Below are 22427 nucleotides of genomic sequence, written 5' to 3' on the forward strand. Positions count from 1 at the left end.
AATATAGTACCAAAAATTTCTTTGAACTAATAATGTTGAGTTCTTTTCAGTGTTTCCATTCAATGAACTTTTCAACCCTTGGTTTTGAGAACATAGTGCTAATTTAAAGTGTCTGCTGATTTTTAATGCTATACTATTGTAACTGCTAATAATAATAAGCATTTTCCTGCTTTACACCAAAAACTTTACATTCGAAATGTCATGTGTTCTCTGATTTCTTTTCTTACAGCTTGCCAGTATTTGCCGTGCTGAAATGTTTTAATTTAAAATTTCCTTCCTTTGTATCTTTTAGTTTTCTCTGTTGCTGCTTTTTCTGTGACACAAGCCTTTCATTATAGTCACTCTTCTTTTTTCCTTCCCCACTTCTTTCTTTTCCTTTTTTAAAGCCATGAGAAGCCGATCCATTGGTGAATGTGCTCTGCCATCGGCCTATATACGCAGTGCTAAAAGTGCTCCTGTTCTGATCCATACTTCCAAACCCTTCTTGCCTGATATTGTTCTCACTCCCCTTTCTGATGAGCTTTCAGGTAGTGCCACCTCTGCTAATTTCTGCACCACCTTTTTCACTTTTTAATCTTTCTGCTTTCAAATTTTGCTTAATCAAATAAACTCTTCAAAGTTAATTTCTTTGGGGGAGGTGTGGGAAATTGGGAAAGTGGTTGAGAAATCAACATTTTGAGTTATTTGAATTCTAATGCTATCCTGGCAGTTCATTCTGGAAGTGCTAAGTTTAGTGCTGTGCCAATGTCCAATATTTTTGGTTGTAAATTTTTTTCTGTTTACAGTTGAATTTTTTTTCTTCTCAGGTGGTTAAAAGAAGTAGTAATGTATATTTATGTCATTATAGATATCTGACAAAAGATGACTTGGAAGGTAACAATTAGAGCCTTGACTTTTAATTTCCCATTGTTTTGACTAATGATATGGTAAATCTTGAATAATGCATATGGCTCCATCATCTGTAGTAATGGAAGTAAGCAAGGGGAATCAATAATTGAGGAAAGTACATAATCTTAGAGTTGCTTTGGAATAGATCTTTGTATTTATATTAGATTATAATAGTATATAGAATTCTAAGAACTCATTTTTAAGCCAAATAAAGAAACCATTCTATGAAGCCCCAATTTTTTTTTTTTTTTAAGATTTTATTTATTTATTTGACAGAGAGACACAGCGAGAGAGGGAACACAAGCAGGGGGAGTGGGAGAGAGAGAAGCAGGCTTCCCGCGGAGCAGGGAGCCCGATGTGGGGCTCGATCCCAGGACCCGGGATCATGACCTGAGCCTAAGGCAGACACTTAACGATTGAGCCACCCAGGCGCCCCTGCAGCCCCAGTTTTTAAGGAACCTCAAAACCTGGTCAGCTTTTCAGTTCTGCCTCAGGTCCTTGATCCCCAGTACTAGGACGAGATGGTCTGCTCTTTAATAACGTTTAATTACGTGTAATAAAATGTATAGATCCTGGGTTCAGTTCAGTGATTTTTGAGAATTATACACACCCCTATTAACCATCATCCCAAACAAAATATAGAACATTTCCATTATCTCCCAAATTCCCTCGTGACACTTTCAAGTCAGTACCCCTCCTCTACACAATCGCTATTGATTTCTATCACTGTAGATTAGCTTTTTTAAAAAAAATAATTTTGTGTGAATAAGATCATACAGTGTCTTGTCTTTTAGACAGAAGCAAACATGTTGAATAGTTACTGTGCAAAATGTGCTAGCTTGAAGAAAGTGACTTGTACATTTTTAGGTACTTTCTTATCGCTCTTCTTATGAGTGTTTCCTTGACATTGCCACTTTTGGTGAGGTTGACTTTTTTTTCTTCTCTTTTATTTTTTTTTTATTTATTTTTTTTAAGATTTTATTTATTTATTTGTGAGAGAAAGAATGAGAGAGAGCACATGAGAGGGGGGAGGGTCAGAGGGAGAAGCAGACTCCCTGCCGAGCAGGGAGCCCGATGCGGGACTCGATCCAGAGACTCCGGGATCATGACCTGAGCCGAAGGCAGTCGCTTAACCAACTGAGCCACCCAGGCGCCCTTTTTTCTTCTCTTTTAAACCACCTGTATTTATCCTTTCAGTTCCTAGTGGATTGAAGGCTTACGTGAGGGAAGGTGCCTTTTTTTTTTTTTTTAAAGAATTTATTTTAGAGGGAGATAGAGAGTGGGGGCAGGGGGGTGGGAAGAGCAGAGGGGGAGAGAGAATCCTGAAGTAGAGTCCCTGCTGAGTGTGGAGCTGGACATGGGGCTTGATCCCAGGACCCCAGGATCACAACCCAAACCGAAATCAAGTCAGCCACTCAACCGACTGAGCCACCCAGGCACTCCAAAGGGAAGGTGCATTTTTATTAATAATGACATTTCAACTGAAGTACTTTCCACCATCTGTAGCCTAATTAAGATCAGATATTTCAACCAAACCAAAGGGGTACATATTGAGAAGTGAATATACGTAGATACATAGACACTCTTGTGGTTGGTATTCTTTGAAAATACTGTAAATGAAAAAAACTGAGTATTTTACTTTTCTAAAAATGAGAAAATAAAATATTCAGTTACTGGATGTGATATGTTTGTGTTTCCTAGTTCAGGATATCTTGATTGATAAATACTTAGACATATTCTTTATGATGTTTTTGAGAAGTGTTCAATATTATTTTTTAGAACCAAAGTATAATAGAAATAATGAATAATGAATTTTATAATGAAATTGATAGTCGACTTCGTAGTTTTATGGATGACAATAATAAAATAGGAAATTTGGCCTCAAATCCAAACCTGGATGCTCAATAAATATTTGATGATGAATGAATATGTATTTGACACCAGTAAGATTAGGTTACCTGAATAATTTAAGCTATCGATGCAAAGAGTAGCTAGATTAGAAAATATGTAAATGGAATCATATAAATTTTAATATATAGAAGAAAACAGCATGTATTTTTGTTACATAGGATGCTTAGCTACAAATAAAGAATTGGATGTTTTGTCTTTTCGGTGCTCCATTTAAGCACTATACCTTCTTATGTAAGTAGCACTGATTTTGGTTGATTGTATCAAATTATAATTTAAGTTACGTAAATGGGCAAAACAATGTTTCTGTTCTTATAACTAAATTATATATAGCTAAAAGAAACTCCCAATTTGTTGTAAACTTTTAGATGTCTTTTTTGCTTCAAGCTTTTTTTTTAGTTTTAAAAAATATTTTTAAAGCATTTACTGCAAACCTTTTTTGACATGTTTAGAAAAATTGAAATGAATTTTGGCCACTAATTCTTTTTTTTTAAAAGATAATATTTATGAGAGAGAGAGCGTGCACAAAGCGGGGGGGGGGGGGCGGGCAGAGGGAGCGGGAGAAGCAGACTCCCTGCTGAGCAGGGAGCCCAGCACAATGCAGGGCTTGATCCCAGGGTCCTGGGATCATGACCTGAGCCAAAGGAAGGCAGAAGCCTAACCACGTGAGCCACCAGGCCCACCCCGCCATGACCACTAATTCTTAAATGTTTGGATCAAATACTCCCCTGCTGTGTTAAAACTGTCAGGAAAATTTATTTTTTTCTCAGAATCTTAGGGGCTTTACAAAATTTCTTGTCTGCAACTTAAATAATATTTTGGCAAATACACATGTTAAGTGCTGAAATATTTTTTAAAAGCTAAAATAAAGGTGAGGTGTTCCCTTTAAAATGTTGTAAGGTAGTGCCTTAACTAGGGTAAGTGCCTATTTCAGAATCCTTGCTTCACTGTAAATACATAATTCAGAAAGATTTCCTTTTAATGACTTAATGGGGAAGGTATTTTAGGAAGAATGAAAGGAATTTTCTAAGTGGCAGTTCTGTTTGTTGTTTTTATTTCCTTTATTTGGGGTAACATGCATTCTGTGATAGATTTAAAGAGATAATGGTGAGATATCAGTCAGTAAATCAAAACAAACTTTATATCTGGTTATCAAAATAATGTTAATTTTAGAAAATAGGATTATGTAGAAAAGTATATGAAAAATATACATATTCCTCCAAACCAGTGCTTATTTATTGATAACTTACAATACAGTTGCTTCCAGTTTTTGTGCATGTGTACATATAAGACATAAAAGCATAATTAGACTTGGTTATTTTTAGTAAAAACCATTTTTCTTTTAAAGACTTAAACCATGAGAGACTATGGACTCTGAGAAACAAACTGAGGGTTTTAGAGGGGAGCGGGGTGGGGGGATGGGTTAGCCTGGTGATGGGTATTAAAGAGGGCACGTTCTGCATGGAGCACTGGGTGTTATATGCAAACAATGAATCATGGACACTACATCAAAAACTAATGATGTAATGTATGATGATTAACAGAACAATAAAATAAATAAAAATGTTAAAAAAAAAAACTTAAAAGAGGCAAGGAACATAAAAAGTAGCAAAAACTCTTCTTTCCTGAGAAGTGACTTGTGAATGAATTCAGCATTTGCCATGCAGTTGTATAAATTTACAACACTTCCCGGGTGATGTTAATAAGTATCGAATGGATTAAAGATTTATAGTGTATATCAATATTTTTTTTTTAAGATTTTATTTATTTATTCATGAGAGACAGAGAGAGAGAGAGAGAGGCAGAGGGAGAAGCAGGCTCCCAAGGAGCAGGGAGCCTGATGTGGGACTCGATCCCAGGACCCTGGGATCATAACCTGAGCCGAAGGCAGACGCTTAACCATCTGAGCCACCCAGGCGCCCTGTAGTGTATATCAATATATTGAAGATCCCCAGAAGTCCAGTTTTAAAAAAGAGACACACAAACACATACCCCCCTCCCACAACTGTTTATTTTTCAAACTTATTTAAGTATGGAGAACTTTTCCAAGTACACACATTGACATTCTATAGCATTATGGTTCCAGAGAGAACAAATTCGCAAGACAGTGAACTAACCTCATAATTCTAAAAATTAGCTGTGAAAATTGGACAGGATTATTCTTATACAAGCTTATTTAGTAGAAATCTGGATTGTTGGATTTTTTCATTGTCCCTTATTGTTGGAGGCAAATTGAAGGCCTAGCGTTTGCTTCTTCAGGTGTTAGATGCATTGAGGGGGATGACGGGGAAGATGAGACTGTGAGGGGGAGAGATAGGGAAAGGAAAAAGAAGTTTTATGAGAGAGTTTTTTTTTAAATAGTGCTAAATTTTAAAAAGAAAATTGCCAGTCTTAGATTCTCAACCAAACTATTTGCATGTTTCCTTCCAAGGTTTGAGTAAATTTTACTGTAGAATAGTTTAATGTATAGAGAGAATTCATAAGGAAAATGAACTGCAAAGGAAGAAATTTTTCATAGTTTTAGGTCTCTCCGTCATATGAGCAGGCTAAATGAACTCAGAGAAATATTTCCTAGGCATATCATTTAAGATCAGGAGCTGAGGTTTCTGTAACAGCTTCACCAAAAAACAAAATACTCATACAGTCACTCTAGCTTTTGGTTAGAAATAGAGTTCTTTGGAAAAATACTTACCTGATACTCTTGAATACTTATGAGGGTAAAAGGAAACTGTTTAATTCCTTTTTTTCTTTTAACATTAAGATTTTTAAAAATGGACCATCAGATTTTTTTTTTTTAAAGATTTTATTTATTAGAGAGAGAGAGACAGTGAGAGAGGGAACACAAGCAGGGGGAGTGGGAGAGGAAGAAGCAAGCTTCCCGCTGAGCGGGGAGTCTGATGTGGGGCTCGATCCCAGGACCCTGGGATCATGACCTGAGCCGAAGGCAGACGCTTAACCGACTGAGCCACCCAGGCGCCCCTGGACATCAGATTTTAAAGCACCCTATTTCTGTCCAGCCCTTTTTTTTTAGCCTCCAGTATTCTTGTTTAGATGTCCATTCTACCTACAGTGTGATGCTATTTATGCTATTTATAGCTTTATACAGACCAAACTATTTGAATAGCTGAATATCCTTGAAGAGTTTTCCTTAAGCTGGGGGTCTAGTTCAAAGGCATTTGCCCTACATGTCTCATTAGTTCTTAACAATAGACTCATGTGTAACAGTTGAAATATTTTTTCCTAGGCATCTGCCGCAGGTTTTGATGTAATATGCTGGGGGTTGCACAAGCATCTAACATTATTTTTTAAAACTTTACAAGTAATACAGGTGTCTAAGCAAGCATGCTCTCCCTGTCCCTTATTCCTAAACTAGATTATACTTTTAAACATTTGGTAGGCTAGGCTAAACAGTCTTTCTTTTCCTGATAAATGGATTACAGAGAAGCCAGAAATCTCAGTAATTGTTCTTTAGCAAATTAGCTTTTATTGCCAAAAATAATACTTTAATGAAAGAAGCAGTGTAAAAAAACATAAGCAGGGTGGGCACCTGACTTTGTTTATACTTTTCCAACTGTTTCTTATTATTTTCTGATTAAGTAGTGTAGGTGTCTCACCCGGAAATTAAGTTTACAGATGTACTTTCTTTGAACTAGTTCTCAATTGCTCACTGGTTTGTCATACTTGCTGTTAGACTCTAGTCTATCTAGGCCATATTACATAGGCTGCTAATATTATTTAACAGTGCTTCATTACTTGAATTGAGCTCTGTAGAGCAAAATATTTTGATCTTTCTACTTCTATTTTCTGAGTATCAGGAGAAAGAAAATGTTCTCTCTCATGGCCCATCCTGTTCCTAAATTCTGCCTAATCAGGAGGAGAATTTTCCACCTCCAACCAAACAAGTAGGCCGGCCCTTCTTTACACAACCAAGGAATTTCTTTCTTATCATCAATATGTGATAGTAATCTTTTACAGATTTTCTACCTATAATCTGCTGGTTCTAGCGTAATTCCAAATCAGATTTGTTTTGTTTTTGCTGAAATAATTTGTGTTTTTTTTAAAGTACATCTCAAAACTTGAAGCTAACTTAAAATGGCATTATATAACATGTTCATAAACAAAACAGTGCAATTTTCTTAACATAAAAAATGTATTGGTTGTCTATTTCCAAATTTTAAGAGTAAAGGAAACAATATTAGAAGGATGAAAGAGTAGAAGATAGTTTAGTGGTTTAAATTTTAGTGATCTAAAATTAAAATTAATTATTTGAAGTTGATTTGTTGCTTTTAATTTTTTTGTATGTGAGTTAAAATTTCTTTATTAACTTCTCTAAGCAAGAGAATTATGAGATTGGGGCATCAGAAGGAGCCTTCCTGATTTAATGACAGGGAGAACCAAGTTGATAAATCTATTAGAATCTATAAAGTTCAGCAAAGTTGCCAGTGCAAGAATAATTTAGAAAAATCAGTAGCATTTCTTTACACTGTCAGTGACCAAAATATAAGCAATAAGACTCACAATTGTAACAAAACATCAGCATAAACAGTTTTTCCATGATTTCAGTGATGTAGATACTGCTTTGAATTACCTGTAAATTGAACATCCGGTTAAAAAGAGTTTTTACTAGACTCTTTTAGTAATAATATTAGAAACATGGATGCTCTGTGGTTCTTCCCTTGAAAGTACATTGCCATGTTGCCCAAATAGGCAAAAACATTTTTTAATTACATAAAAGACATTGTCATTTCCTTTAGGTAAATCCAGGAAAAAACTTCAGCTCTAAAATGGCATGAACTTCTTTGTAAACTAATATAAATGATATTTATGAATTCAGGAGCTTTAAAAGTATTGCTGATAGCTAGTGTTTATGATTGATCGAGAATAGAATTTAACGTTGGGTAAAAGGGATTTGGCACTTGACTCTGTACCTGTTTTCTAAAATTATTAAAATTTTCTAGTGGTATGTTAGTGTTACAACTTAAGAGATTTATTTTCCTGAGGAACTAGCTTGATATTTTATGAATTAGCAGCTACAAATTTTTAATATAAAAGACATGCTATCCTTCTACCAGTGTTAGTGTACTAAACCTCCACTATGTGACGACTTACTTCAAGCAATGGAGATATTGTGATATTAATACAAAAAAAATCCTGGGCGCCTGGGTGGCTCAGTTGGTTAAGCGACTGCCTTCGGCTCAGGTCATGATCCTGGAGTCCCGGGATCGAGTCCCACATCGGTCTCCCTGCTCAGCGGGGGGTCTGCTTCTCCCTCTGACCCTCTTCCCTCTCATGCTCTCTGTCTTTCATTCTCTCTCTCAAATAAATAAATAAAATCTTCAAAAAAAAAATCCTGAGGAAACATAATTCTAGTGGAAAGAAATTTTTTTACACATTGCAAGCTAATATTACACTTTAATTTACAGCTTATCATTCAAAATAGCAAAGAAAACTTTTCTTTGAAACAGAATATTCAGGAAAGGAAAACTAATCCATTCCAACACTTTCATACTAAACATCATTAAGGAAATCCAGAGATAAAACTTGACATTTCTCTTTGTAGGCTCTATAGGAAGCATTTTATCAATGTCAAAAGTTTTTTAAAATTTGTTAAAAAACTTTTTTCTTGGTTTGCTCATTTAATGTTTACCGATACTTTAGATTAAAATAATTTAATTAGAGGCTGCTGTTTTTCAAGGTAAAATATAAGCAGCAGCATTGTTTTGAAGACCCATTTTTGTTTAAACCTAAAGCCACTGTTATTTTCAGCAATCCAATACAAAGTATGTCAGTTGTTTTCTTCTGTATCATTTACTTGTGTTTGTATTTGACAAAACTTTGATTTCTAAGATTCTTATCTTTATAGAGATAAATCATTATGCTGCTTTATAATTTCTTAATACAATTAATTTTTGTCAATTTAAAAAAATTAATGAATTATTTGATGAATATATGACATATATTATTCAGGATACTTAGAACATGGACTAATTTTTGCCCTCAAATCTCACCTCTCAACTTTCTAGCTGTGTAACCTCAGACAAGTCACTTAAATAGTTTCTTCATCTATAAAATGAGGATAACAACACCTACTTCACAGTGTTGTTGTGAGGATTAAATGAGTTAATATATGTAAGATCTTGTAACAGTGCCTAGCATGTAGAAAAGACTATATGGTTTAGCTGTCATTTAGTCTTTTTGTCCTTAACAGAATTCAGGTATACAGACATTTCTTTATATTTAAGGCTTGCTCAGTCAGTTATGCTTAAGTGCTGACGTTGGTTTCATGTCAGGAATTATTTTCTTCTTTGATGTTATACAGTTACTATTCATATATGCCCATGTAAGAACTATGTTTAAAGCTTAAATATTGTTTTTTTTTGTTTAAATTTAAACTTAAGTTCTCAAGCAGTGCATCATTGGTAGAAAAATACATATATATTTTTAAAGCTCTTGTCCTCTTAAACTTGCATGAAAGTATTGGATATTCATATGTGATAAAAAAAAGTTTAGGGAAAAAACAGACTGAAATAGTGGTTAAATTTTCTAATTATGCAAGGCGAGGACTGGGTTGAGAAGAAATTCTTAAGAGAACTTCACAGTAATCTTTACTGGCTTGTTTAGAATAGAAAAATTATGAAATGTCAATAAAGGAACTTAAAATTTAAAAACTATTATTCTACTTTTCTGAAGTTCACATATTTGCTAGAATCATAACATTACCTTTTTTTAAGATTTTAATTTATTTATTTGACAGAGAGAGAGAGAGCATAAGCAGGGAGAGCGGCAGGCAGAGGGAGAGAGAGAAGCAGGCTCCCCACTGAGTAAGGAGCCTGACATGGGAGGACCCTGAGATCATGACCTGAGCCGAAGTCCAACGCTTAACCGACTGAGCCACCCAGGCGCCCAATAATATTAGCTTTTAATAAGATTTTAAAATTTTGATTTTGAATCGGAGCAGTCTCAACTATGTAATTTTTAAGATTTTTTATAGAAAATTAGTTTTTATCCTTTGCTAAGTCCTATTAGGATATTTTGTGGAAAGAAACTTGGAGTGCATTTTAAAAATAATCTCTGTCCTCTAGGCCAAGGTTCTTTTTTTTTTTTTTTAAGATTTTATTTATTTATTTGACAGAGAGAGAGACAGTGAGAGAGGGAACACAAGCAGGGGGAGTGGGAAAGGGAGAAGTAGGCTTCCCGCCGAGCAGGGAGCCCGATGCGGGCCTCGATCCTAGGACCCTGGGACCTGAGCCAAAGGCAGATGCTTAATGACTGAGCCATCAGGTGCCCCTAGGCAGAAGTTCTTATGATCTATTATGGAAGATAAAATAAAACCAAAGTACTTATATTCGTTAAGACAGACAAAGAAGCATTAGTTATCTGCTGCAGTAGTAAATAATGGGTATAAATGCATAAATGTTTAGTTTCTGAGGAAATGTTTCACTTTTCATTTAAAAGAATTTCTAAATGGAGTGTGTGAAGAAGAAGCCAGTGTCATTTTTAGAATATTCCCCTCAACTTAATGATAAAATAATTTAATTGTCTTAACTTCTGGCGGTATTGTGTATTTGACCTGTGCTTGGAATCTAAATGTATATCTTTAGGAATATAGTGGAATCTTATCATAAAACAAACTTCCCTTGTTCTGAATCTATGTATAAAGTGACTCCTTGTGGACCTCGTACAAAGAAGTTGATACAGATAAAATAGCAGAAGGACCAGCCTCCTTTTTATTCATAGCATGAATCCCAAAAATATTTTGAATTACTGTCCCCATTTTATAAATGAGAACACTGGTCTCAGAGTCTGGAGTAAGAAAACTTAAGTTCTAGACCTAGCACCATCAGTAAGTTAATTTGTGATCTTGGATAAGTCACCGTTTTACTCTGGATCTAAATCTTCTCATTTTCCGTTACTGCATTATAAGCCTAATGATTAATAACATCTGACTTTTTGATTCTTTGTCCTTTTTTCATTATATTTTGCTGGCTTACAAACAAATTTTTTTAACTTATTTCCTGGTAATGTAAAGGCCAAGATGGATTCATAGGCACTGTATTTTAATTCTAAAATTTCTAATTTGCATATATATATAGTTTAATAGTATTTCAACTTGTGATTTTCAGTTTCATAAATATTTTTGAGGATTTACCATACACTTAGCAGCGAAAGCAATGCAGTGACATGGAACACTATGCCTGCTTCTCATACTTTATGGTTTCATCTCTTTGGGCCTCCATTTCCTCAGTAAGAGAATTAAATTAGATACCTGTGATGTCCATTTTGACTCTAAAATTTGTGATTCTTAGAGATGTAAGAAGACATAGATACGTTTAGTTTTTGTTTTTTTTTTAAGATTTTATTTAGAGAGTGTGTGCATGCATGCACGAGCAGGGGGAAGGATGGAGGGAGAGGGAGAGAATCCCAAGCAGACTCCCTGCTGAGCATGGAGCCCAGTGTAGGCTCGGTCCCAGGACCCTGAGATCATGACCTGAGCCGAAATCGAGAGTTGGACACTTAACGTACTGAGCCACTCAGGTACCCCGAAAGACCTAGATACAGTTTTTAAGTTTGATGTTTGTTTAATGGTAAGGGCCAATGATAGGCAGAGAAGGTTTCTTCCTAGTAGATTAAATGGTGTTTGTGAGAAATGGGAAAAAAAAAAAACCACAATTTTTTAACACTGTATTTTATTTGATAGGGTAAATAGTTATTAATGCTATAAAAAATAAAGCAAAACAGCTCAGTAGAACAGATAAATAGTTTCCTAACAAAGAGAACTTTTGGAAGAGGGTGGAGATTTCCATTTGTAATATGTGATCAAATAGGCAAGATTTGAAGAAAAGATGCCTCTTGTGTGGTAAGGAAGAAATGAGAATTTATGAGACCCTTTCAGATTCTACAGCAGAATAGTTAAATCAGCTTTCTGTGTTCAGATCTACTTTTTCTGCTTGGAACTTAAACAGGAAAAATTGAATAGCAAGTTTAAATTGCTTTATTTATTGGCACAGCTCTATCTTTAACTGCACTTCCAAATGTTTCATCACCTTACTGTTACTATGCATGTTAACATTTTAAAATGTATTCTGATAGTTTTCTAATTCACTACATGCTATATTGGCTTGTGCCCATCATTATTTAAAAACAGATTTCTATTTTTAATAGATTTTATTTCCTTGAGCTTACCAAAAAATCTCAGAATTTTTTTTACTTTAAGCATATGCTTAGGGTATGGTTGAAATTAATACTGTTTTTTTCATGTTCATATAGTTCCTACTCTTCATAATTTTTCTTTTTTACAGATATTGATGATGCTCAGATACTTCCCCGCCCAACTAGAGTCAGACATTTTTCACAAAGTGAGGACACTGGAAATGAAGTTTTTGGTGCTTTGAATGAGGAGCAGCCATTGCCTCGAAGTAGCAGCACTTCTGACATCTTGGAACCATTCACTGTTGAACGAGCCAAAGGTGCAGTTCCTGTCATTGACAGTTCATCCCGTCATGCACCAAGCTTGCAGAGTTCCACAGAGGCTTCTTCAATAACTAGATCCACTGAAAGCCACATCACTGATACTCATAGTAGAGAGTCTTCTCTGGAAGTTGGTGATAGCATATATGACCATCTTTGTCACTTAATAGATCCAGTAGAACTTGCAGATTCAGCTTTTGAACAGATCCAGTACATTGACCTTGAAGGAGATGACGATCTTCTTTCCTCCCTGAAAGAATATTTTAAGGAAAACCAGGAAAATCATAGTAAAAATGAGTTAGGTAAAGATGCAGCTTCTGAGGAAGTGATTATTGCAGTAAATAAGGATGAACGATCATCTTTAGATAAATTAGAATACGTAGACCAAGAAAGTAAATCAGAAAATACCGCCTCTTTTGTTGGGACTCCTGAAAACATTCAGTTTCAAAAAGAACCAAGCTCAGCTGTCTTCGTGGGTAGTATTGCACCTAGCCAGTTAGACAGTTTTGTGAGAACAAAAACTTATGAAAAATCTAAGGAACTAAACAGTGATAAACAAGCATCAGAACCTAATTCAGGTAGCCCTTGTGATAAAGAAAAAAGGAAGCACCTGTATAGACAGCCAGCCACAGAATTCAGTGCCTGTGTAGATATAACACTGGTCGAAAAGGTTAAGGGTGTGCAAATTAATGAAAAAATCACTGTCCCACATGTTATGCATGCCAAGAAAACTACACTAAAAACACCTGTTAACCACAGACTGCCTCATGTTACAAACACTAGCAAGCTTTCTCCAACTAAAAGGAGCTTGTCTGAAACAGTAACTCATAGAGCCAAAATCATGAAAATTGGTACTAAAAAACGAAATACTGTTCATGTTACTTTTAGACCATCTACTGAGTCAGTTCAGTTTTATAATCCTCTGGAAAACAAAGAGGCCCCATGGAAGATGAGACTGCGGAGACTTGGTGGCTTTAGTAGTAGTAGTAGTAGTAATAGCAGCACTAGCGGCGCCAGCAGCCCCCATACCAGCTCAGATAGTTTTACAGAGTTAGTAAAACCTGGTGTGTACAGGCCTCTAGATACCGTTGGTACAGCATCAGGAAGTAAAACAGTGAAGGAATCTACAGAGGTTCCCACCACTCTATTACCGAAGGAAGGAATTGCAAGTAATCAGTTAGGCAGCCGTAGTACTCTTAGGTCATCCAGTCAGGAGGCAGGACTACCGCAGGGCTCCCTGGGTGGCGTTTATAAAACTGTTGTCCATGCTCTTTCGAAGCCGAAGGCAAATGTTTCCCCACAGAGGCAGAACAGAATGCCACCAGAGGCTCCACTGAGGGATCTGTACAGTCATGTAATGGGCTATTTTGGAAGGAAAGCTGCAGGTGAGCACTAACAGTGTGCAGAGCGCAAAAGGAGAAAGACAGCACCAGTTTGGCTTAATGCAACTGAAGCAAGCTATAAGCAATCAAAAAGCTTTGGGATGGTCACTGCTTTCTCTCTGTTTGGTTATGCATGCGCCTTTTCCCAGCTGTATTTTTCCCAGCATAAAATGTTTATTTAAATTACTAATTTCCCTTATAAGGCATTTAGTTAAACCTCTTTGCTGCTGAAGAAGATAGGAAAGAGGAAGATACAGGAAAATTTTAGTGACCTTTCAGAGGCTATCGAAATCAAATATTTTTCTGAGTATGTACTACAATGAGCCATGAAATTAAGTTTACTAGGTAGTTGGAATACTTTCTCCCCCTGCCTCCTTATAGTTTATATTTAAAAGGGCACTGGCTATATCTAATTGAGTTCGTTATTTTTATTGCTGATTTACTTGGTTTTTCTTTTTTCTTGGAAGAAAATTATTTTGATATTATGTAACATAATGGAAATCAAGGTCCTACAACCAGCACCAACATTTTTAGTTATCACTGAAGGAGAAATTATTTCTTAAATCTCAAAGTGGATTTAGTTACTTTTCATGTAAGCCATTTCAAAACAAGTTGTAGGCTTTTTAGTTTTGCATTCATTTGTATAGAATGCAAGTCCTTAAAACACTTACCAGTACTTTTCTTTTTTTCTGAGATTTTAGATGTGCATAAAGGTTTCATGATAGCCAATCATGATTTAAATATGGAACCTCTATGGACAGATTACAGAAAGCAAGATTATGGTAACTGTCTTCTCTTATCTTGATTCAAATTTAAAATAACTTTACAGATATAGAAAATTAACTTTCAGCAGTAAGGTAGGTTTTGATTTTGTTTGTTTAACATGGTTTTTGTTAGCATGATTAACAGAATGCTGTATAATGCATCTTGCATTGAGCCATTAATGCCACTTGAGGGCAGTATTCGACAGCTTAGCAAAGCCTGGCCAGTAATATAAAGATAATGGTATTTCACAGTGAACTCTTGACCAGTGTATTTTCTTAACCTGAAATCCTTTTTAGTTCATTAGGAATATAAGCAATGCTGGTTTTCTTTTAATTGTGGAGAAATTAACTCTTCAACAGCATAATAGTAAAATAAATATCTTATGTTCTATAAGTTTTTCTCCCAAGTTTAAAACTTTCTTGTTAATGTAGTCATGAAGAAATCAAAATAACTTTTTGGGTTTTCTTTTTACAGAAAAACCTTTGTGAAAATAAACCTCTTTTTTCTTAAAGCAATAATATTAAGACTTTGTAGTGAACAGAAATGACATTATGTCACAATTATAGATTTTTTATTTATCTAAACTTAAATGCATTTATATCCCACTGAGATGTACATAGATTCAAGGGATAGATTCCTTGTAAATATTCCTTGGGAAGAATGGAATTCTAAGTTATTAAGGCTCTAAATAGAAGCATAGAGGCAGGAAGAAAGATAAATATACCAGTTTCTTTATAGGCAATATTAACCTAACTCCAACTAGTGCTTATCTATAAGCTTTCTTGCTGTTTAAGGTTATACTGAAGATTGACTAACATCTGCTTAGTTAAATAAAATAAATACCAATTTACTAATTCCTAAAATTAAATCTAAAAGGAGAGAAATTATTCATAAATGCATGTTTGGCAAATAATTGATATGGCATAGGTGATTTGTTTTGGGTTGTTTTTGTTTCAAATTCAGGAAATGCAGTTAAGTCTTTTCTCACTATATATAGTTATTTATTTATTTTTAGTCAATAAAGAGGACATGAGCCCAAAACTGCCCCCTCTTAATAGTGATATTGGCAGCAGCAATGCTAATGTTCCTGATCTGATGGATGAGTTTATAGCAGAACGGCTTCGAAGTGGTAATGCCTCAGTAAGTGTTGTTTTATTTTATTTATTTGGTTTAGCAAGGAGACTAGAGAAGCTAAAAGATATATACCTGTGGTGTGTGTGTGTGTGTGTGTGTGTGTGTGTGTGTGTTTGTAAATTTTTATTCAGAATAATCTTCCTCTAAAACTTACCCCTTTTTTGAATTAAGATTTTAAATTATACTTTTATAATATTTTTTATTTAAAGACATAAAACAAATAGGCTTATAATTTGGACCAGGATAAAAGATTAGAATACCTATTTGTTTAACCACTTAGGTATAAGCCCCTACCTTCTGAGTCTTCCCTCTGTGTTTTGCCTTTGCTCATAGGTTACCTTCCTGCCCACTGCTGACCCTTAGCAAGAAAGATAACAAGAGAAGTCTTCTGACCCAACTCCCATAAGTTTGATAACATAACTATTGATTGCCTGTTCATTACAGATAACTTCAGAATAGATTTTAAAGTTACCTTTGTTTTATTAGAATTATGGCAGAATGAAAATAGAAGCAATTTTACCCCTAATAATGCTTTTAATTGTTAAGGAAAGATAAATATATGTGGAATTGCTTTTTTTAAATGGTCACATTCCACTGGATTTTTTTAAAAAGGTTTTTATTTAGGGGGGTGGAGGGGCAAAGGGAGGAGAGAGAGAATCTCAAACAGACCTCCCGCTGACCACAGAGCCCGACACGGGGCTCAATTCCAGGATCCTGAGATCATGACATGAGCCAAAATCAAGAGTCAGATGCTCAACCAACTGAGCCACTCAGGGGCCCCTCCATTTGGATTTGAACTTGTGAATGTCTGTAGTTCCATTACATTTCCCTTTTATTTTTAGTTTAGTTTTTTTCCTTGAATGGGAAAAAATAATAGAATCATTATATATAATCATTATAGAATAACCTCTTTGCCATCATTCCTTCCTCCCTCCACTGTCTCTACTATTTGCTGCTGCTTTTTCCATTTGAATACTTTGCTCTTCCTACTCTCTTAACTTCACTCCATGGATCCTTTTGAGGCTTAAAGAGTCTTAGGCCCAGCACCATATCATAACTGGATCTCTACTTTAGACAAACCAACAGTAATTCAGGTTATGGCTCCATACAGTTACATAGATGTTCGGTTTTACCTCCTCCAACTTCAGACCCTAAATCTCAACTTTTATTGTGGTAATTGTCTTGGAAATTCAAGATTTCAGATGTTTAATGAGAATAAGTTTTTTTAATAGTGAGATGTTTCTTGAATTTTTAGACTATGACAAGAAGAGGAAGTAGTCCAGGCAGTCTTGAAATTCCCAAAGACCTCCCTGATATTCTAAATAAGCAAAACCAGATGCGCCCTGTTGATGACCCAGGTGTGCCCTCTGAATGGACTTCTCCTGCCAGTGCAGGGAGCAGTGATCTTATCAGCTCAGATAGTCATTCGGATTCTTTCAGCGCTTTCCAATATGATGGCCGAAAATTTGACAGCAAGTATCTTTTTCTATTTGAGCAATATGGTTTTTTTTGTTGATTGTTTTCTGTTTGAGACTGACTTATGGATTATGTAACCATCACCTTCTTCTCTAATGTTACTAGACAAGGGTTCCCACATACTTTGATTTCATTTTTCAGTGAAATTCCAAAGGAAGTTTTAGGGAATTCAAGTCAGGACCACTCTATTTCACCAAACTAAAGCCACTGAAAAAACAAAAACCACTGTCCTTTCATAAAACAAATGATATTTTAAGGCCAAACATAAAGAAAGGAAAAAAAAAATTAGAGTGGGCTTGACATTAGAATAAAGAACAGTCATAGCTATGAGTTGGTGATTTGGGAACCACTATCTAGTTATCTATCACTAGATAGAACCACTATCTTGGTGGTGTGTCACTCCCACATAGCTTTTCTGCTATAATTCTGGGTTACACTTGGCAGTGAAGAGTACCAAAATTTAAAAAAAGAACACGAAAACCTTGGGAACCAAATTAGTGAAGAGCTGGGAGATGCATTAGAGAAACATGTTTACTGCTTTCATGGATTATATACTACTATGATCTCAGAACGGAATATGTGATTTAAGACAATAATGGTTTTTACCACATATGTGCCGTTTTTATTATATATACTTGTGCTAGAGATTATAAAGTTCTTGAAAAGCATATTACCAGCTATCAGAAAACCTGGATAAGAATTGTGATGATACATCACATGTGTCTGGTTTTTGTCCTTATTGTTGTTAGTAATAAGCTATGAGAACCTTTAAAAATGTGTTTCTAATTATAAACTGCAAACTGTTAACATTATTTGCACTTGTCTGAGAGGTATGTAAATAGAATAGATTTAAGGGGAATGTTAATGTTTAATCATTTTGCTGAAGTAGCTTTGTCTCCCTTTTTTTAAAAGATTTTATTTATTTGAGAGAGGGAGAGGAGAGAGCACGAGTCGGGGGGAGGCAGGGGCAGAGCGGGAAGCAGACTTCCTGCTGAGCAGGGAGCCTGACTCAGGGCTTGATCCCAGGACACAGGGATCATGACCTGAGCCTAAGGCAGACGCTTAACTGACTGAGCCACCCAGGCACCCTGCTTTGTCTCTTTTGTAAATACTTTTCTTTTGTAGTTGAGACTTCGGTGACTAGCATTTCTTCTTCCTTTAGATTTTGGCTTTGGAGCTGATGCTGGGATTACATCCTCTGCTGATGTGGATTCAGGTTCTGGCCATCATCAGAGTGCTGAAGAACAGGAAGTGGCTAGTCTAACCACACTTCAGATAGATTCTGAAACAAGCAGTCTTAATCAGCAAGCTTTCTCCGCTGAAGTTGCAACGGTTACTGGTAAAGTTACTCAAGGGAATGTCTTCCTTAAGTGCATTTTTTAAGCCACCAAAGAATCTGTTTAGGATTTTATTTGATAGGTTTTAAGTATTACTTATTAGAGTTTAAATATTATGTTTTCATTCATCAGTATGTAACAATGGAGGAAAAAAATGCATTAATATAAGAGTTTCTTGACCTGGAGTCTGCATGGTAAGTTTCAGCGGACTAGCTGAACTCCTAATATTGTGTACAAAATTGTATATATGTTTCCATCACTGCATTTCCTGTAGCAGTTTTTAAATAGATAACCAAAAAATAGTTGAGAAGTACTATCTTCTTTTCACTTTCAGAGTCAGCCCAGATTTTTATAGATTTTTGACAAAATATTTATTATAGAAACTGTAGAGAATACTGTCTAATAGAAGGCCTATTTATCAATATACTAATATTCTATATTTATACAGTAAATTATGCTTTTCAGCAAATTTTTTATGTGGTCAAATATATGATGAGTAGGATCTAAGAAATTCAGTCCTGAAATGCGGGGTCACATTATTGCAAGATTCGGGTAGTGACCAGAGGGATCCTGAGCAGCTGGTAGCCCATAGATTAGGGATTCCACTGTATGATCCAAATTTACTCTGGTTCTCACTGTAGTTTGATGCCCTTTGATGGGTGGTTATCCATTCCAGTTTTTTGGGGGTTTTTTTAGCTTTTACTTTTTTATTTGAGAGAGAGTGAAAGAGCACGAGCAGGGGGCGGGGTAGAGGGAGAGAAAGAAGCAGACTCCCCGCTTGAGCAGGGAGCCCGAGGCAGGACTCAGTCCCAGGACCCCAGGATCCTGACCTGAGCCATCCTGGTGCCCCTAGAAGTTTTTACTTCTTAATTCTTCTCCCATTCCACATCGCCCTCCCCTCTGTCATGACAACCACCAGTCAGTTCTCCGTATCTGTGGGTCTGGGTTTTGTTTTGTTTTGTTTTTTAGATTCCACATATAAATGAAATCATATGGTATTTGTCTTTTTCTGTCTAACTTATTTCACTTAGCATAATACCCTCCAGGTCCATCCATGTTGTCACAAATGGCAAGATTTCATTCTTTTTTGTGGCTGAATAGTATTCCATTGTATATAAAAACCACATCTTCTTTATCCATTCATCCTTCAGCGGACACTTAGGTTGCTTCCATACCTTGGCTATTGTAAATAATGCTGCAGTGAACACAGGAATGCAGACCTCTTTGAATTAGTATTTTTGTTTTCTTTAGATATATACCCAGTAGTGGAATTACTAGAGCATATGGTAGTTCTGTTTTTAATTTTTTGAGGAACCTCTGTACTGTTTGTTCCACAGTGGCTACACCAGTTTGCATTCCCACCAACAGTGCACAAGGGTTTCCTTCTCTCCACTTCCTCACCAACACTTGTTATTTTTTTATCTTTCTGATAATAGTCATTTTGACAGGTGTAAGGTGATATCTCATTGTGGTTTTGATTTACATTTCCCTAATGTTTAGTGATGTTGAGCATCTTTTCATGTGCCTCTTGACACATCTCTGTGTCTTCTTCTGAAAAATATCTATTCAGATCCTTTGCCCATTTTTTAATTGGATTGTTTTTTGTTATTGAGTTATAGGAGTTCTTTATATATTTTATGTATTATATATTTATTGAGTTCTATGGATCTTTATATATTTATATATTTCTTTATATATTTCTTCATATATATATTCATTTATGTATTATATATTTATTGAGTTCTATGGGTCTTTATATATTTCTTCATATATATATTAGGCCCTTATCCAGATATATGATTTGGAAATACTGCTTCAATTTAGTAGGTTCCCTTTTTGTTTTGTTGATGGTTTTCTTCACTGTGTAGAGGCTTTTTAGTTTGATATAGTCCCACTTGTTTTTGTTTTTGCTTTTGTTTCCTTTGCCTGAAGAGACATCTAAAAAATATCACTAAGACCAATGTGTGAAGGAGCTTAGTGCCTATGTTTTCTTCTAGGAGTTTTATGTTTTCAGGTCTTCAATCCATTTTGAGTTGATTTTTGTGTATGATATAAGATAGTGGTCCAGTTTCATCCTTTCACATATAGCTGTCCAGTTTTCCCAATACCATTTATTGAAGAGAATAGCCTTTCTCCATTGTATATTTTACCCTCCTTTATTGTAAATTAATTGACCATATATGCATGGGTTTTTTCTAGGCTCTCTGTTCTGTTGATCTCTGTGTCTGTTTTTATACCAGTACCACACTGTTTTAATTACTACAGCTTTGTAGTATAATTTGAAATAGGGAGCAGGATACCTCCAGCTTTGTTTTTCTTTCTCAAAATTGTTTTGGCTGTTTAGTCTTTTGTTGTTCCATACAAATTTTAAAATTATTTGTTCTAGTTCTGTGAAAAATGCTGTTGGTATTTTGATAGGAATTGCATTGAACCTGTACATTGTATTGGGTGGTATGGACATTTTAACAATATTAATTCTTCCAACTCATGAGCATGGAATATCTTTCCATTTATTTGTGTCTTCTTCAGTTTCTTTCATCAGTGTCTCATAGTTTTCACTGTATAGATCTTTCACCTCCTTGGTTAAATTTATTCCTAGGTATTTTATTCTTTTTGATATTATAAATGGGATTGTTTATGGTTCATTATTAGTGTACAGAAACACAGAGTTTTTACGTATTAATTTTGTATCCTGCAGTTTTACTGAATTCATTTATTCTGTCCTGCAATTTTACTGAATTCATTTATTCTAACAGTTTTTTGGTGGAATCGTCAAGGTTTTCTATATGTAGTATCATGTGGTCGACATATACTGACAGTTTTAATTCTTCCTTTCCAATTTGTGTACCTATTATTTCTTTTTCTTAACCTAATTGCTGTAGCTAGGACTTCCAATACTATGTTGAATAAAAGTGGGGATAGTGGGCAAGCTTTCAAGTTTTCACCATTGAATATGATACTGGATGCTGGTTTGTCATATATGGCCTTTAATATTATATTGAGGTACATTCCCTTTATACCCAGCTTGTTGAGACTTTTTATCATAAATGGGTGTTGAATTTTGTCACATACTTTCTGCATCTAGTGAAATAATCATATGATTTTTATCTTTCCTTTTGTTAATGTGGTGTAGCACATTGGTTGATTTGTGGATGTTAAACCATCTTTGTCTCCCTGGAATAAATCCCACTTGATCATGGTATATGATTGTTTTTATGTGTTGTTGAACTCAGTTTGCTAATATTTTGTTGAGGATTTTTGCATCAGTGTTCATTAGGGATAGTGGCCTCTAATTTTCTTTTGTGGTGTTTTGGTATGAGAGTAACACTGGCATCATAAAATGAGTTTGGAAGTTTTCCTATCTTCGATTTTTTGGAAGAGTTTGAGAGGGATAGGTGTTAAGACTTCTTTTTTTTTTTTTAAGATTTTATTTATTTGTCAGAGAGAGTGGGAGCACAAGCAGGGGGAGTGGCAGACATAGACACCTTTGAATGTTTCATAGAATTCACCAGTGAAGCCAGGTGGTCCTGGAATTTTGGTTTTTTAAGGAGGTTTTTGATTACTGATTCAGTCTCCTTACTAGTGATTGGTCTATTCAGATTTCTGTTTCTTCATGATTCAATCTGGAAAGATTATACATTTCTAGGAATTTATCCATTTCTTCTAGGTTGACCAATTTGTTGGCGTATAATTGTTCATAGTAGTCTTATGATCCTTTGTATTTCTGAGGTATTGGTTGTAATGCCCTTTCATTTCTGACTTTATTTGAGCTCTTTTTTCTTCTTGTGGGTCTAGGTAAAGGATTGTCATTTTTATCTGAACAGGATTATCTATATATATTATAGATATATCCTGCTTCTATATTCTATAGAACAGAAAGATCTGCAGCTTGATGAGAAGCTCCACCATTCTGTTCTTCAGACTCCAGATGACCTAGGCAATATTTGGAAATTAGATATTTGCCATTTTTCCTTTCAGAGCATCAGTGTTAGGAGATCTTATTATTTAAATTATTTAAAATTTTGTTTTTGAGAGGGATAAGTTAGAGACAAATCAGTTGATTTATCAC

General features: G+C 35.2%; 1 protein-coding gene across 1 annotated transcript in view; it reads left to right on the forward strand.

The window, feature by feature from the left end:
- Positions 1-22427, forward strand: part of RALGAPA1 (Ral GTPase activating protein catalytic subunit alpha 1) — a 239831-nt gene that overhangs the window by 88245 nt on the left and 129159 nt on the right. Inside the window, exons 17-22 of the mRNA XM_081829769.1 lie at positions 387-527; positions 12096-13649; positions 15427-15551; positions 16801-17017; positions 18184-18395; positions 22154-22295. Coding sequence (XP_081685895.1) covers positions 387-527; positions 12096-13649; positions 15427-15551; positions 16801-17017; positions 18184-18395; positions 22154-22295 — 2391 coding nt within the window. The remainder of the gene's footprint in view (positions 1-386; positions 528-12095; positions 13650-15426; positions 15552-16800; positions 17018-18183; positions 18396-22153; positions 22296-22427) is intronic.

This window comes from Leptonychotes weddellii, chromosome 9 (genome assembly GCF_054177405.1).
Source record: "Leptonychotes weddellii isolate Sample4059 chromosome 9, ASM5417740v2, whole genome shotgun sequence".
NCBI classification, from domain to species: Eukaryota; Metazoa; Chordata; class Mammalia; order Carnivora; family Phocidae; genus Leptonychotes; species Leptonychotes weddellii.